The sequence below is a fragment of the Bufo bufo genome, chromosome 2, assembly GCF_905171765.1.
Source record: "Bufo bufo chromosome 2, aBufBuf1.1, whole genome shotgun sequence".
Classification (NCBI taxonomy): Eukaryota; Metazoa; Chordata; class Amphibia; order Anura; family Bufonidae; genus Bufo; species Bufo bufo.
In genome coordinates this window covers 248,551,848-248,570,440 of record NC_053390.1, presented here as the reverse complement: position 1 = coordinate 248,570,440, position 18,593 = coordinate 248,551,848, and the positions used below count along the sequence as shown (strand labels likewise).

Below are 18,593 nucleotides of genomic sequence, written 5' to 3'. Positions count from 1 at the left end.
AGATTTTAGGTCATAGTAAACTAGGAGGACAATTACTGGTTTTATGTCAGAAAGAGGATGAGGTTTTTCCGGACTCTGTGATTTATTGCTGCTCCTCCAGCTTTACAAATGTCATTTTTCTCAAACTGTACAACTTTAAAGAAATGCGCTGCTGTCTCATTTAATTGTTAGTTTTTCCTTGCCTGTCTCTACAATGAAGCCTTCTTTCCGTTGGCTGGAAAAATCATATTTCCTCCAGTCTTAAGGGATATCCTCCTGTCATCTGTACATGCTAAGGGTTCAAAAGTTCTGTTAGGGTGATATACAATGTTTGAGTCTTCACATCCTGGATCTTGAACTGCAGTTCAGTTTTGGTGAACGGTTTCCCAAATATTTATTTATGGTTATATCACCCTTCGTGTTTCTAAATGGAGGATGCTGACATTGAATATGATGACACTGGAGTGTGGAATAACTAATTCTGTTTTGTGTCTTTTTAAAGACTAAAAACAAGCGCTGTAAGCTGCTCCCCCTGGTCCTGGCTGCTCCACTGGATGTTGAGAAGGGGACGGTGATGATGGTGGGAATTCCTCCAGAAGTGGAGAGTTCTGACAAAAAGAAGTAAGCTATTGGGGTACAGATTACCCGATTTATATGCTAGATTCTTCTCTACAGATCTGTTGGATATGACACGGCAGGCTGTGCGCACCTCTGTCTGTCAAACTTGCATTTAAACAATTATTCAGATGGGTGAAGGGGTACCCCAGATTGTTATAAATACCATTAAATGGGCTGTCTAGGTTATTTTTTTGTTTGTATGTTTCCAACTAAGCAAATGTAAGGGGTTTTCCGTTCACTTCCTTCATCTCCAGTGGCTTCTTTCTCAGATTTCACTGAGGGTCACATGACCTGTGATGTCAGCTTCTTTCCCTGCTCTGATGACGTTCCACAGGAGAGCAGGTCTGCCTCTGTGCACAGGACATCACTGTGAAGGCTATACTGGTTGTAGTGACAAGCCATGCCCCTTGCATTACCCGATCTGCTGGCTTAGCTGTCCGCCCTGGGTCCCCCCATCGCACTAGATTCTTCAGGAAAATTTAACCCCTTCTTCCATGAGCAGCACAGACTCGAGGTTAGGGCTCATGCACACGACCGTATGTATTTTGCGGTTCGCAAAAAACAGATCCGCAAAAAATACGGCTGATATCAGTGTGCATTCTGTGTTTTGCTTAACGGAACAGCTGGCCCTTCATAGAACTGTACTATCATTGTCTGTAATGCGGACAATAATAGGACATGTTCTATTTTTTTGCGGAACAGAAATACGGAAACGGAATGCAAACTGAGTAACTTCCGTTTTTTTATTTTTTTTATTTTTTTGCGGACCCATTGAAGTGAATGGTTCCGCACACGGTCCGCAAATAAACGGAACGGACACGGAAAGAAAATACGTTTGTGTGCATGAGCCCTTATTCTAAGCATAGGGGATAAGTGTCTGATCAACAGAGGCCCGATTGCGGGGCCCCTGTCAATCATTTGCACAGGGGATCATTTCCTCCTGTATAAATGGGGCTGCAGACGTGTATGAGCCTGCCACTCCATTCAACTCTATGGGGCTGTCACAGATACCTGATTGTTGTATTATGTTCTTCCTGTGGCCAAGGGCATAAGTAGTTGTAATGGGCAACCCCTTTAAAGGGCAGGCATGAGTTAAAAAAATAAAAATCCTTAATGTCATTTATATATGCATAATGCTATAATCTCCTATGTATTAGTATACTTATGCACAATTGTAATTTTTATTTGTAACTTTATTTTTTAACCTAGTTTCTTTGGTCGAGCCTTTGAGAAAGCTGCAGAGAGTACTAGTTCTCGGACACTTCACAATCAATTTGATATGTCTAGTAAGTGACAACCATTATGTATATCTGAGTTAAAATCTGCAGTACGATGATGGAAGTTAGGCTTTTCAGATTTGTTTTTGAACTTGGTTGGCTGCACAGAAGCCGTTGCATTGGCTTTAATGAGGTCAGGCTGGAGGTTCAGGGTGACCCATGTCCCTCTTAACATGTCTTTAGTGGTTGGAATTGTACCAGCTACACTGCAGAGGAAAGGAGGGGGGTTGCTTTTTGTTTAGAAGAGGCACTTTACCGTTCTTGAGTGCTAGAATATACAGCTCCTCTTGACTAATGTATTTTCAAAATCCTTCTCAGTAGAACATGAAAATGCTTAGGATTGATGTTCAATTTTTGTCCAATTTGCTTTTAGTAATTGAACTTCGGACCGAAGACCGCAGCAAATTCCTAGATGCTCTCATTTCCCTCCTCTCATAAGGTATGTCATAAATTAAAAACGTAATAATCAGTAACGAGTATATCTTAATTTTTAGTATAACTTTTTTATAAGTTGTACATGTGATTGGAAATAGTGGGTTCATATTAAGTTTTCATTTTGTTATTGCACAAATACATGTAAAATAAAACAATGCATAGGCGCTGTATATGCAAAATGGTAGGATGTTTGTAATCATCAGTATTTCAGAAGTTTTTTTTTTAATGCGCTACATATGCATACAATCGTGTAATGTGCGAAAAATAAATTGTAGCATTTTTCTTTCTTTCCAGAAATTTGTGCTTTTCAAGTGGACCATGATGTCATATCACACTTGTCCCCATGTAAATGTGCTGTTTTATCTATATTTAACGTGTTTTTTATGTGTAAACTTTAAATTATGGCTGAGACTTTTCAGCAATAATATTTTAGCGTCTTGACTAGTCCCTAATAATGTAAATAAAACATTGAAGCCTTCAAGAATGCTGGTTTTCCTTTCCTTTTTATTGTGGCTTTAATGTTCCAACTCACTTGACAGACACTGTTTTTGTATCTTTGTAGATTATGTAATTGGGCGGTGGCTTTCTATCTTGTAACCTTATTTTATTTTTAAAGGGAACCTACGGCGGACTGACATAATTCACGGTGTTTGAACTCTATAGCTTTAACCCCTTATGTTCTTAAAACGTACTGGTACACCATGTTTGCCGAGTCCTTAAAGATCCAGGGCGTTAATCGGAACAGGATGGCCGCTGAAATCATTCAACGGGCATCCTGTCACAACGCAGGGGGGGGGGGGGGCGGGTCATGTGATTCCCCCCCACACACACACCGCATCGGCGATCGCCGCAAACCGCAGGTCAATTCAGACCTGCGGTTTTACCTTATCCGGCGGGCGGCGGTGCCATCGGGTCCCCATGCGGCTGTAGGGGGGTCCAGATGGCATGGCCCTGGATCTCAAAGGCCGGAAGCTGTATGAGTAATACACACAGTATTACTCATGCAGCCAATGCATTCCAATACAGAAGTATTGGAATGCATTGTAAAAGGGATTAGACCCCCAAAAGTTGAAGTCCCAAAGTGGGACAAAAAATTAAGTAAAAAAAAAAAGTTGAAAAAATAAAGTTTTCCCCCCCAAAAATTAAGTTTCAAGTAAAAATAAACAAAAACGTCATTTTCCCCAAATAAAGTGAAAAAAATAATTGGTAAACAATAGGGAAAACCCTGTGGTGACGTCACTCCAGTCATCACATGATCCATCACCATGGTAAAAGGTCATGTGATGACCAGAGTGATGTCACCACAGGTCCTTTTCCTGCAATCAGCAAAGAAGGAGACAGAAGAGAAGCCGGGCTGCGCGAGCAAGTGGATTAAGGTGAGTTAAGTTTTTTAATTTTTTTTATCCCCTCCAGCACTATTGTACTACGCATTCTGTATTCAGAATGCTGTTATTTTCCCTTTATAACCATGTTATAAGGGAAAATAATACAATCTACACAACCCCGATCCCAAACATGCTGATTTTTCTCACACGCGTGCAAAACGCATTACAATCCCGCAACGCACCCGCCTCTTATCAGGGCCAAAAATATGACGCCCGTGTGAAAGAGGCCTATGGCATTTCTTTCCATCTGCACCCTGCGTGTGCCCGTACAGCGGTTTACAACCACATATGGGGTGTTTCTGTAATCTACAGAATCAGGGCCATAAATATTGAGTTTGGTTTGGCTGTTAACCCTTGCTTTGTAACTGGGAAAAAAAATTATTAAAATGGAAAATCTGCCAAAAAAGTGACATTTTGAAATTGTATCTCTATTTTCCATTAATTCTTGTGGAACACCTAAAGGGTTAACAGTTTGTAAAATCAGTTTTGAATACCTTGAGGGGTGTAGTTTATAGAATGGGGTCATTTTTGGGTGGTTTCTATTATGTAAGCCTCGCAAAGTGACTTCAGACCTGAACTGGTCCCTAAAAATTGGGTTTTTGAAAATTTCTGAAAAATTTCAAGATTTGCTTCTAAACTTCTAAGCCTTGTAACATCCCCAAAAAATAAAATATTCCCAAAATGATCCAAACATGAAGTAGACATATGGGGAATGTAAAGTAATTTTGGAGGTATTACTATGTATTATAGAAGTAGAGAAATTGAAACTTGGAAATTTGCAATTTTTAAAAAATTTTGGGTAAATTTGGTATTTTTTTATAAATAAAGATTTAATTTTTTTTACTTCATTTTACCAGTGTCATGAAGTACAATATGTGACGAAAAAACTATGTCAGAATGGCCTGGATAAGTCAAAGCGTTTTAAAGTTATCAGCACTTAAATTGACACTGGTCAGATTTGCAAAAAATGGCCTGGTCCTTAAGGTGAAATAGGGCTGAGTCCTTAAGGGGTTAAAGAGGACCTGTCCCCACTCCTGACATGCCTGTTTTAATAGCTTCATGCATTCCCCATGTAATAACCATTCTGGAGCATCTATTCTTATGGCTCTGTTGTGCCATTCCTTTATAATTTCTACTAGAAGTTATGAGTAAATTGCTAGCAGTCTGCAGTAAGGGTACAGAGGTTTGCTGCTGTTTTCAGACTGTAGGTACACACCCCCAACTGGTTACCACCCCTCTGTACCCTTACTGCAGACTGCTAGCAATTCACTCATAACTTCTAGTAGAAATAATAAAGGAATGGCACAACATAGAGCCATAAGAATAGATGCTCCAGAATTGGTATTACATGGGGGGTGCATGAGGCTATTAAAACGGGCTTGTCAGGAGTGGTGAAAGGTTCCCTTTGGGGTCCATTCACACGTCCGCAATTTCGTTCTGCATTTTGCGGACCCATTCATTTCTATAGGGCAGCACTATGTGCTGCCCGGATCCGCAATTCCGATCCCGAAAAAAATAGAAAATGTCCTATTCTTGTCCGCAATTGCGGACAAGAATAGGCATTTTCTATTAAGTGCCGGCGATGTGCGGTCCGCAAAATGCGGAACGCACATTGCCGATGTCCGTGTTTTGCGGATCCGCAAAACACACACTGACGTGTGAATGGACCCTTAATATAAAGCCATGGCCAATTGTTACGTGCTGGAGAAGGGTCCACTAGAGTTGCTTATCCTGCCTGGCTCACGGTGATTGGCAGGTTTAATCCCACTTGTACATGGGTAAAGATCTGTAAAGCAATAGTGTGCCCCCATGTATGTGGACACCTGACAATCACAACATCTGCTTTTTGGACATCCCATTCCAAATCCATTATTGGTGCCCTTTTACAGCTATAACAGCCTCTGCTCTTCTGGGGGACTTTCCTCAATATTTTTGATTGGGGGGGGGGGGGACTTTGCTGGTCTGTGAGATATGCATACAGTATATAGACCTCTAACTACAGCTTTGTATTTAGCAACCACTAATTTCTGCACTGGGGGAATTCTGTGTCAGTTACTGCCAAAATGTGGCGTACATACTTTGTCCCACATTCATGACTTTTAGACTCTTGTCACTCATCAATGGGTTGTGGTATAGCTTAAGTACCATATTTTTCGCTTTATAAGACGCACCTGATGATAAGACACACCTAGGATTTTGAGGAGGAGAATAAGAAAAAAATATTTTGAACCAAAAGTTATGCTTTTGGTAGCTTTTGAACTAATGGTGGTCTGTGGATGAATCACTGTTATGGGGGATATGTGCATGAATCACTGTTATGGGGGGGATCTGTGGATGACGCACTGTTATGGGGGGGGATCTGTGCATGACACTGAGGGGGGATCTGTGCATGACACTGATGTCATCCACAGATCCCCCATCAGTGTGGAGGGAGGAGGCGAGGACACTCATGGCGGGGCCCGGTGCAATGACTCTACTCTAATACACCGGGCCCCGCAACTGTTAAACATTCAATCTGATCTATATCTAATTGTATATGCTGTGTACGCCTTCCTGTTGATGACCTTGATCCATATTCTGGACATAGCCTAAATATGTTGCCCATTGTTAGACCCCTCCTGTACTTCAGTGTACTGGGATGTACATAAAATCCATGAGAAACAAAATGAAGGGATATCAACATGTCATACTATAGATGTTACACAGTGACATAATGCAGTACCTATGGAGCTGTAATATTGACTGGTAGAAGCTTTAAGTGCGAGGGTCCGCACACTCTTTGGTAGAGCTATTTACCACTCAGAGGAGGACATTTATCAATAATGGCGTAATTTGCGCCAATAAAAAAATATACTAAATTTACAAATTAAAACCTGTGTACACCACTTGTAAAATGTGACATTTTTTTAAAATGTCAACTTGATTAACCGCCTATTTCTCTTGATTTGCGACATTTTAACACCAACAGCACTAAAATGCATCTCTTTTTAAACCAAAATGTGCCATTTTAGCCACCCCCCTGCCAGACTACACTTGAGACTTTTATTTTTTTTTTATCAGATCATTTTTATTGTAAAAACGTACATCAATAGAACATTGTTGTAGATACAAACATATTATATCCAATATTTTGATATATCAAGTCAATTCCACTGATGAGTATAATATAACAGGTATCCATATAAATGATAATATTGCCACAACATACCCTTCCCACCCCTCCACCCCCCCCCAACTCCCACTTCAGCACTTTATGAATCCCTCCGATTTTCATTCGGAGCTAGACCTCCTGCGGCTCCACAATCTTTAAAATTTTTGCGGACATCCTCTCTTCTTAAACACCATTTTCTCATATACTAACATCGTGTTTACTTTCCTTCTAAATTCTTCAATGACTGGAGGGCATGATTGAATCCAATGTAGGGCAATTAACTTCCTTTCTACATATAATAGTCTGCTCGGTACAGTCCTATCTGTCTCTTCTTTCCCAATATCTGACACATAACCCAAGACATATACTTTTGGTTCCCGAGGTATCTGCAGTGAAAAGGTATTTTGAATCATTGCCAACACGTCCGACCAGAAGCCATCTAATTGTGAGCATTGCCATCATATGCAATAAATCCGCCGATTCTGCTTGGCATCGTGGACACTTTGCATCCGCTCTGATGCCAATGCGGTGTAAAAAGACCGGAGTTTTATAGACTCTGTGAACAATGAAAAGTTGAGACAACTTCCCACCTTTGCTCAGTGATACTGTCGGTATGGCTTCTAAAATAGCTTCCCACTGCTCTTGAGATATTTCCCCTATATATTTCTCCCAGCCCTTCATTCTGGACAGGGTAAACGCTTCCAGATATTTATTTAGTAACATTTGACATATCATTGAAATGATCCCTTTTTTATCCCCTTTCTCCACTATTAAACGTAAGGACGCGTCTTTATGTATCTTGGTATTGTCATTTTTACACATCTCATTAAATGCGTGACTTATTGGTAAAAACTGATAAATGCTATTCTTTGGTATACCGTACTCCTCCTGTAGTTTAGTAAATGTTTTGAGTACCGCTTTCTCCATTATATCTCCAAATTTGGTCACTCCCCTATCCTGCCATTGCTTGGTAAATCCCCTGAGGTGTAAGAATTCAGGTACATTGCGATTGTTCCATAAAGGTGTAAGTTCCGTGATCCTTTCTGCACCCCTCAACTGCTTGACCTTCTCCCAAACCTTCCTCATCAGACACACCAAATGTGAACGATTATCTAAAAGGGTGTTCCTGATCCTTCCAATATCCACAGTAACTCCTTCCCCCACAATGCATGTTTCAATATTTGACCTGTCATGTCACTATCTGTCCATCCCCTAAAGTGCTGACATTGTGGTGCCAGGTAATATAGCCATGGATTAGGCACCGCCAGACCACCTGCTTCTTTTGGATATTGTAAGGTCTCTAATTTAATTCTGGATTGACCTTTCTTCCATATCAGGTCCCTAAATATTGAATTGATTTTCTGAAATCTGTCAAGCGGTATCCACGTCTGGGCATTATGTAGTACATATAACTGGGGCATCATAACCATCTTGATCAGGTTAACCCTGCCCATCACTGACAAAAACTGTTTGCACCATGTCTTGGAGCGAAGCCTGAATTTTATCAGTATTGGGGACAGGTTGAACTCCTCAAAGTCCGTCAGTTTAGGGGATATGTTGATCCCTAAATATTTAATAGTTTTAACGCAGGGGATATTGTTTAATGTAGCTATTGCCGAGGATACCTGTCAATCTAAGAACATAAGAGCCGACTTGTGCCAGTTTATAGTCAGGCCTGATAGCCCTCCAAAGCGACCAAGCAATGACATGTCGATGTGTCTCCCAGAAACAACAAGGTGTCATCAGCATACATGGCCACTTTATTGTGAACAGGACCATATTTAAATCCCACGATCGCCTGTGAACACCTGATCGCAGCCGCTAGGGGTTCAATTGCAAGCGCAAACAACAAAGGAGACAGTGGACATCCCTGCCGTGTCCCCCTAAACAGCTTGAAGCTTGATGACAACTCTCCATTAACTCTAATACGTGCCCTTGGTGCAGAGTATAGCGTTTGTGCCCACTTAATGAAGCATTCCCCAAAGCCCATTGTCCGCAATGTACACCATAGATAGCCCCACTCTATACTATCAAACGCCTTGTCCGCGTCTAGTGATAAAATCGCTCTATCACCCTCATTGTCTGCTGTATACTAGCAAAAACTCTTCTTATGTTAATAGAGGTGGATTTCTGAGGCATAAAACCAGTCTGATCAGTGTGCACTATTGTCAATATTACCTTTTTTGATAATCTCATCGCCAAAACTTTAGCTAATATTTTAACGTCCGCTGCCAACAGTGAGATGGGCCTATAGGAATCAGGTAACGGGGTCCTTTCCCGGCTTAGGCAGTACCACTATAAGAGCATCTTGCATTGTAGCTGGAAGAGAACCTGCTTCTAAAGACTGTTGGAGAACCTTTAGTAGCTCCGGAAGCAGAACACCCCTAAATTTCTTGTATATCTCCGCAGGGAGCCCATCTGAGCCCAGGGCCTTGTCATTTGCCATGGAATCTAGTGCTACATCCAATTCCTCTAAACTAATAGGGGCATCTAACATTATCCTATTCTCAGGTGATGGCTTAGGGAGGTTAATGCCATGCAGGAAATCGATCATCTCTGACTCCACACAACTCTTCTTGGATGTGTAAAGATCAGAATAAAAGTCTTCCATAACCTTTTAGAATTTCCCCAGTAGTCCGTTTACTCTGACCCTGCCCATTTACTAACTCCGTTATACACATTGACCCCTGTTGAGCTTTTGAAATAACCGAGAGTATATGTCCTACACTTTCCCCTTCTGCAAAGAACTGCTGTTTGTAGAACGGTCTCTTCCTATCTGCCACCTGAATCAAATGGCATCTTAAATCTTCCTGTGCTAACTTTAAGTTCCGGCTCGCCCCCTCTGACGGATTTAGTACATATGCCACCTCCGTGTCTTTGACAGCTGCATGCATACGAACATCAGTCTCCCTAGAGCGAGATTTATGTCTGTTAATCTGCTGAATTAGTACACCTCGCAGGAACCCCTTCATGGCGTCCCAGACAATGTGCAAAGGTGCTGTACCCATGTTAAAACAAAAATACTCCTTCAATACCCATTTCACATCTTCCAGCCCGCCTAGCGTCTGCAACCAAAAGGTATTACATTTCCACAGTTTGGAGCCCAGTCTAGCTTTTCTTACTAAAGCCAATTCTATTTTAAGAGGGGAGTGGTCTGAAAGAGATCTGGGGAGATACTCTGTAGAATGCACCAGAGGAAACGCAGCAGTGTTAATCAAGGCTAAATCTATCCTTGATAGCGATGCAAAAGAGGAGGAGTTACAGGAATAATTGCGAGACCCTGGGTGCTGTATCCTCCAGATGTCCAACAGTCCCACCTCCGTCATTATGTTAAGAGGAGACGTTCTCTGATACCTCAAAGAAAAAATGTGGGGGATTCAGTCAGCACAACCCTGTATGCAGGTGCACATCACTATGGCGAAATACATATCCAAACGCAAAATACAAATGCAACCAGCACTCTGCCCTGCCTCCATGCTGAATGAGGCATTGATGTACATTTTGGCCAAAGCGTAATAAGCCACTCACCACGTCAAGGTCGCCTCTATGAGTGGTCCCTAACACTAGTTCCTACCTGTTATGGGCCATGACAGCCACACAAAGTCCAGGGAATGCAGGTACAGCATGCACGCCAAGCACACTCTGCTTTTAACCCCGTCCGGTGCCATTACAGCTTTCATCGGATCCAGGTACTTGCATCCCTGGATCCGATGAAAGCTGTAATGGCACCGGCAGGGGTTAAAAGCAGAGTGTGCTTGGCGTTCATGCTGTACCTGCATTCCCTGGACTTTGTGTGGCTGTCATGGCCCATAACAGGTAGGAACTAGTGTTAGGGACCACTCATAGAGGCGACCTTGACGTGGTGAGTGGCTTATTACGCTTTGGCCAAAATGTACACCAATGCCTCATTCAGCATCCAGCATGGAGGCAGGGCAGAGTGCTGGTTGCAGAGTGCTATTGCATTTGTATTTTGCGTTCTCTGATACCTGCCAATATCGTGAACTCTGCATCTATCTATTCATTCATCTGGAACATTATTGAAATCCCCAATTATTAACCAAGGGACACTAGCATATTGCGCTAGGATATCAAATATTTTCCTTAAAGGGACCACCGAAAATGGAGGAGGAATGTAAACCGCTATCAGAACCATACGCACTCCATCTATTTCACAAAATAAACATATAAATCTGCCCTCCTCATCGACATGCTCTTGTAAACATAAGAAACAGATACTTCTGTGTACCATTTATGCTTACCCCCCTTGAATGGGAGGAGAACACTACATGCGACGACACTTGAGACTTTTAAAACATAATTGCAACTTTTTTTTCAAGCATATTTGCGACATTTCTATTGGTAAATTGCGACTTTTGTTTCACACTTGGGACATTTTTGTTGGATGTCAGTTTACTGACAAAACCCTGTTTAGCTCATATTAGAAAAAATAATTGCATCCTGTTTTAATACTTGTCTATCACTTGTTCCCACCACGAGTTGGTTTCCCTTTTCACAAATGTGACTTTTTGAAAAAAAGTTGCATCTTTATGCAGTAGATGTGACTTTTTACAGAAACCGCCACCACATAAGCTGGCTTAAAGGGGTTATCCCACTTTGCGTTTTTATACTTACCTGCTGCCACCGCGCGTTCACTTCCTGGATTCTGGCTGGGGGCGGGCTTCATCTTGATTGAAGTCTTCTCCCGGCCGGGCCGCGCACTGGACTGAACGCGCACGCGCCATGTGACTTATTTCTGGCCAGTATAGTACAGAGCCGGCGTGCGCGTTCACAGCTCTGTACTATTCTGGCCCGGAAGAAGTCACCGTCGCGCATGCGCAGCAGCGTGCGCGTTCAGGACAGCGAGTGGCCCGGCCGGGAGAAAAGGAGTCTTCTGGGCAAGCGCAACCATCGGGATTTTGCAGAAGAGCGGTGGTCGTAACCAGGGGAGACCGAGTCACAACAATAAGGTAAGTGGGGATGAATTTTATCCTAATCGGTGGGAATTTGTTAATAAAGTATATTTACAAAAATGATCACTGTCAAATCATTAACAGATTTAACAGTGATCATTATGATGGGATAACCCCTTTAATTGTCTGCAACAATTTGAGCCATTTCTGCCCATAAGAGGATGATAAATGAGGACAAACATGGGGAGAACATACAAACTCCATGCAGATGTTGCCCTTGGTCGGATTTCGAACCTAGGACCTCAGCGCTGCAAGGCACCAGTGCTAACCACTGAGCCACCCACCAGTTTCATAGCCACGCCCACTTTGACATTTAGAACTTCTGGCATCATACATTCTTTATGGTGAAAATTCTGGAGAAAACCATTGATATATTTGGTGCAAATCAAAACGCCATTCTTATTTGGTGCATTTTATGCCATAATTCTGGTGCAACATGCTTAGTAAATCTCCCCCAGAATGTCATTCTATTAGAAAATAAAATAGAAGAGCAGGGGAAAAAGGCAAATCGGTAAAGTTACTAATATTGTTCGGTTGCCCAGCTGCTGTCACCAGCATCACCTTTATAGATTAACTGCTGTTTAATTTTTTTTCCCCTATAATTGAATAGTGCAAGCTAATATAAGAAATTATTTTGGCATGCTTTTCCTTTTGAAGATCAGCATTGGTGGAAGCTTGGTGCCATCTGCGCAGCAGGATAGCACAATATTGTCATGGGTTTTCTCATGTCCTGAGGTTTTCACGGTTACGATTTTTGCACCTCTGACGTCAGCAGTCCTGTTCGATGGAACATCAAATGTTAACGGGACTTCATGTTCCCAATCAGACCCATTTCATAGCCATTTTTCTACCTTGCATCAAGTACAAATTTGTGAAATGACACAATCTTGGATTCTTATTCCTTAGGCATCTTTTGTGCAATTCTAGTCTTGATGCGCATAGCAATGCCACATCTCTTTATGAATCTGTAGCACCATGATGGTGATCCAGTAAAGTAGTCAATGCCTTTCTCTGCAGCAAGTCGCTTGGCTTCATAAATTATCATTTTGGTAGAGACTGAAAAGCCATTGTTCCTGTGACGCGTGATCCACTCTTTCATTTCCACATCTATCTGCGGCCATTTTGCCGCACACCTACGAAAAGTGTTTACTTTTATTGTCTTTTTGCAGCTCATCCTCCTGTTTCCTCTATTCATAAATACTTTTTTTTCACTTTGAGGTGGCCAGAAATGTATCTCAGCTACCCTGTTTCCATGCTCTGACGCAAAGTTATTGGGGGATCTGCTGCTGACACATGGTTATGAGGTGGCTGACACTTATTGGGGGTATCCAGTGACACACTTATGGGGGGGGGGGGGGGGCACTTTAATAAGAGGTCCTTTCACTGTAGAGACATTATAGACACTTTTGTAGAGACTACTACTGTACAGGCCACACGTACACTGCAGCAGTCACATGGGAAGACGTAGAGGCAGAGCAGGCATGTGTGAAAGGAAAGCCTGCCCCCTGGTCTCCCTGCTTCAGCGCACCACCCATATTCCAATGATACACATGATCAGAAGCGTTGCCGGCCGGGCTCTCCCATGTTCTCCTTGCTGCACATAGAAGCGCCGGGCTCTTCCACCAGGTACTGTAACATGTCGGGATGGATGTCTGGTACCTGGTAGGCTGCTGACCTTATGCAGTACAGCCTGCGATGTGCCGGCCACATGCAATGCGGCGGCTTTTTTTTTTTCTCCCTCCTCCCTTTATTCGTCCTATAAGACACACTATCATTCTCCGCCCCCCCCTCCCCACTATTGTGCAAAGAAAACGAATACTATGTTATGTCGATATATTGAGACTTTAACTTTCTTTTTTTTCCTTGACTGAGCTGTGTGAAGCGCTTAGGACTTTTTTTATCATTTATTTTAATTTTTTTTTGCAGAGGGATGAACATTGTTTCAGTGTCCGTTCCGTTATTTGTTTTGCGGATAGGATGCGGACCCATTCATTTCAATGGGTCCACAAAAAACGCGGACAGTAAAGTGTGCTGTCCACATCAGTATGTCCGTTCCATTGCCCAGCAAAAAAAAAAAATTGTGCATGTCCTATTTTTTTCTAGTTTGTGGACAAGGATAGGCATTATTACAATGGATCTGCAAAAAAAAGGATGCCATACGGAATGCCATCAGTTTTTTTTGCGGACCGCAAAACACATGTGCATCTAGCCTTAGAATTGATTTTAATTTACAGTGCTTACCATGCAGTGTAAATTCTGAACTGATTAGCAAGATATGAAAATTAGTAATCATGCTACCACTGTTTTCCCCAAAAAAAAATTTTTTTTTTTTTTGTGTTGCCATGTTCTAAAAGCATAATTTTATTTTTCAAATGACTAGGCTGTGTGTGATTTTGTATTTTTGCAGTTTTGGGGTGCATAAGACTTAAGTCGACGTGTTTTTTTTTTTTTTTTTTTTTTTTTTTTTTTTTAAAAGCCATTGACAAGCAGCCTATTAGACCAGGTCCTAATAGACTTCCTGTACTTGGCAGATGTGGAGGCCATCTTTAGATCTTTGGCTTCCGTAGCAACCATCGGCACCTCACGGGAGCCGACCGTGACAGAGGGAGCCTCTAACTGCTAATATGCCATTGACTCTATGGAACACTGCATAAGATGAGTTAAATGGCTGTTTCAGCAGGAGCCCACACCATCCCCACAACGTAACTGAACTTGCAGCAAAAGTTTGGTGTTAAGGCATTTACTAAAACTTGTTGAAAGGCTGCAGAGCAGCCAATCAACAAGCTTTGAAGCCTAGTGATGGCATGGCTGTGATTGGCTGGTGCATCATGTGACCCAGCCTCTGTACAAGCTGGATCATGTGTAGCACTGCCCATCAGCTCTGAGTAGTTCAGGGATAGACAGCTGAAGTGAGGGACAGTGTTTGGAATTTTTTCTGGCTATTTATTCTGTGGTTGCAATATATTAGCTTTGCACCCCTGACACATTAATATAATAATTAATCTGGCTGTTAATTCTGTGGGTGACCTATAGTGATTTTCTTTGTGGGCACAATGCACCATCTTTGCACCCCTGATACAAAAATATAATAGTTAATCTGTCTGTTAGTTCGGTGGGTGACCTCAAAGAATGAGGAGAGCATCAAATAAAGGACGTGGCCCTGGTAGTGGTGCTGCTGATGTTGGTGGAGATCTTGTTGCACGGAAAGGACGTGGTCGATCTGTGCCAGCTAAATGCCCAAAGGAAACACTGCAGCAAGGGACCGAGCACACCAAAGCCAGATCCAAGGAGTTCCCTGGCGTGGCAGTTCTTCAGACAATGTGCTGACGACAAGATGCGAGTGGTTTGCATGCTGTGCAATCAGAGCCTGAAGCGAGGCATACATGTTCTAAATCTGAGCACCACCTACAGGACCAGGCATCTAAATGCAAAGCATGAGCTGCAGTAGTGTACACAACTGAAAAACTATGAAAGATCTCAGGCTCCTCCTGATCCCTCTTCTGCTGCAGTCTCAGCCTCTTCCTTTCCCCTCTGGAGTGATGGCACCTGCCACCCTGCAAACAGAGGATATGGCAGCAACACCACCACCACCACTCATTTCCACGCTGTCCATCCCCCAAACCCTGGAGAGAAAGAGGAAGTACCCTACCCACCCGCGATCCCTGGCTCTGAATGCAAGCATTTCAAAATTCCAGTCCTTTGAAATACTGTCATTCCGTTTGGTTGAGACGGAGACCTAAAAAACCTTATGGCGGTGGCTGTCCCACAGTATGTGGTTCCCTATCGCCACTACCTTTCTAGGCGAGCCTTCCCTGCCTTGCACAACCAAGTGGTGGACAAAATCAGGTGTGCACTGCACAACGCCATCTCTGGCAAGGTCCACATAACCACAAATATGTGGACCAGTAAAGCACACTGGGTAAATGCAGTGGCAGCTGGGCCTGAGGCGGATAGCAGTTTGGCGCATGTCCTACAGCCATTGGGGATTGCAGGACTTTTCTTGTTGTCGCCTACTCCGCTTCCTCCTCATCCAGTCAGTGTAACACCTGCACCACCAACTTCAGCACAGCCAGGGGAAAACAACAGCAGGTTGTTCTGAAACTCATCTGTTTTAGGGAAAAAACCCACACCACGCAGGAGCTGTGGTCTGTCATGGAACAACAGACCGATGAGTGGTTGGTGCTGCTGAGCCTCAAGCCCGGCATGGTGGTGTGCAATAACAGGCGAAATCTCATAGCAGCTCTGGGCCTAGCCGTTTGACGCACATCTCTTGCCTGGCAAATGTGCTGAATTTGGTGGTGCAGAGGTTCCTGAAAAACTACCCCGATATGTCAGAGCTGCTGCAGAAAGTGTGGGCTGTCTGTGCGCACTTTCGGCGTTCTCACCCTGCTGCTGCTTCTTGCGTGTCATCGCTCCAGCGTAACTTCGACCTTCCTGCTCACCGCCTCACAAGTGACGTACCCACAAGGTGGAACTCCACCGAGCACATGCTGGAGAGGGCATCAGCAGGCAATAGTGGAGTTTCAGCTGCAGCACGCAAGGGTGAGTTGCTCTGCGGAACAGCACCACTTCACCACCAAAGAGTGGGCCTCCATGCGGGACGTGTGTGCCTTGTTGCCCTTATTCGAGTACTTCACCAACATGGCCAGTGCCGATGACGTCATCCTCAGCGTTACTATCCCACTTATAGGTCTCCTTGAAAAAACGCTTCGGGCGATGATGGAAGAGGATGTGGCATCGGAGGAAGAGGGATCATTTCCACGGTTATCAGGCCAGGTCATTCACAAGTGGCTCTGAGGGTGTGTTCCTGCACCAACAGAGGCCAGGTACACAACTGTCTGGAGGATCATGAGGAGGTGGAACTGTGTTCACAGCAGGGTGGCACCCAAAGCAGCACATCGGCATCTCTGGAGCGTGGCAGGGGGGGGGGGGGGGGTACAGAGGACAGCTTGTCATTTCCTCTGGGCAGCCTGGCACACATGAGTGACTACATGCTGCAGTACCTGCGCAATGACCGCCGGGTTGACCACATTCTAACCTGGGTGGCCACCCTGCTGGATCCCCGCTACAAGGACAATGTGTCGTCCTAAATTCTGTCACTGGAGCGTGATTGGAAGATGCGCGCGTACAAGAGCACGCTGGTAGACGCGCTGCTGATGGCATTCCCACCTGAAGGCAAAGGCAGAAAAGGAGGAAGAAGTAGCCAACACAGCTGGGGCACCGCCAGCACCCCAGATGGGAGGGTTATCATGGTCTAAATGTGGAAAAGCTTTGTCAGCACGCCACAACAACCATCACCACCAGCTGATACAGAATGTCTTAGCAGGAGGCATTATTTCAGCAACATGGTGGAACAGTACGCCTACACGTACTGATTGATGGGTCTGCCCTATTCAACTTCTGGGTCTCCAAATTGGGCACATAACCTGAGCTTTACACCTTGGAGGTGCTGGCCTGCCCTGCGGCCAGTGTATTGTCCGAACGAGTGTTTAGCACGGCAGGGGGGGTGATCAGACAAGCGCAGCCGCCTGTCCACAGCCAACGTGGACAAGCTTATGTTCATTAAAATCCCATAGGACTTGTCCGTACATAGACAAGTACACTGCTCAAAAAAATAAAGGGAACACAAAAATAACACATCCTAGATCTGAATTAATTAAATATTCTTCTGAAATACTTTGTTCTTTACATAGTTGAATGTGCTGACAACAAAATCACACAAAAATAAAAAAATGGAAATCAAATTTTTCAACCCATGGAGGTCTGGATTTGGAGTCACACTCAAAATTAAAGTGGAAAAACACACTACAGGCTGATCCAACTTTGATGTAATGTCCTTAAAACAAGTCAAAATGAGGCTCAGTAGTGTGTGTGGCCTCCACGTGCCTGTATGACCTCCCTACAACGCCTGTGCATGCTCCTGATGAGGTGGCGGACGGTCTCCTGAGGGATCTCCTCCCAGACCTGGACTAAAGCATTTGCCAACTCCTGGACAGTCTGTGGTGCAACGTGACATTGGTGGATAGAGCGAGACATGATGTCCCAGATGTGCTCAATTGGATTCAGGTCTGGGGAACGGGCGGGCCAGTCCATAGCATCAATGCCTTCATCTTGCAGGAACTGCTGACACACTCCAGCCACATGAGGTCTAGAATTGTCTTGCATTAGGAGGAACCCAGGGCCAACCGCACCAGCATATGGTCTCACAAGGGGTCTGAAGATCTCATCTCGGTACCTAATGGCAGTCAGGCTACCTCTGGCGAGCACATGGAGGGCTGTGCGGCCCTCCAAAGAAATGCCACCCCACACCATTACTGACCCAATGCCAAACCGTTCATGCTGGAGGATGTTGCAGGCAGCAGAACGTTCTCCACGGCGTCTCCAGACTCTGTCACGTCTGTCACATGTGCTCAGTGTGAACCTGCTTTCATCTGTGAAAAGCACAGGGCGCCAGTGGCGAATTTGCCAATCTTGGTGTTCTCTGGCAAATGCCAAACGTCCTGCACGGTGTTGGGCTGTAAGCACAACCCCCACCTGTGGGCGTCGGGCCCTCATATCACCCTCATGGAGTCTGTTTCTGACCGTTTAAGCAGACACATGCACATTTGTGGTTTGCTGGAGGTCATTTTTCAGGGCTCTGGCAGTGCTCCTCCTGTTCCTTCTTGCACAAAGGTGGAGGTAGCGGTCCTGCTGCTGGGTTGTTGCCCTCCTACGGCCTCCTCCACGTCTCCTGATGTACTGGCCTGTCTCCTGGTAGCGCGTCCATGCTCTGGACACT

The 18,593-nt window shown here is 44.1% G+C and overlaps 1 protein-coding gene across 1 annotated transcript in view; it reads left to right on the top strand.

The window, feature by feature from the left end:
• Positions 1 to 2,781, top strand: part of CDC45 (cell division cycle 45) — a 78,485-nt gene extending 75,704 nt beyond the window's left edge. Inside the window, exons 16-19 of the mRNA XM_040416345.1 lie at positions 482 to 600; positions 1,807 to 1,883; positions 2,248 to 2,313; positions 2,604 to 2,781. Of these exons, the coding sequence (XP_040272279.1) occupies positions 482 to 600; positions 1,807 to 1,883; positions 2,248 to 2,312 (261 nt within the window). The 3' untranslated portion in view covers position 2,313; positions 2,604 to 2,781. The remainder of the gene's footprint in view (positions 1 to 481; positions 601 to 1,806; positions 1,884 to 2,247; positions 2,314 to 2,603) is intronic.
• The last annotated feature ends 15,812 nt before the right edge of the window (positions 2,782 to 18,593 follow it).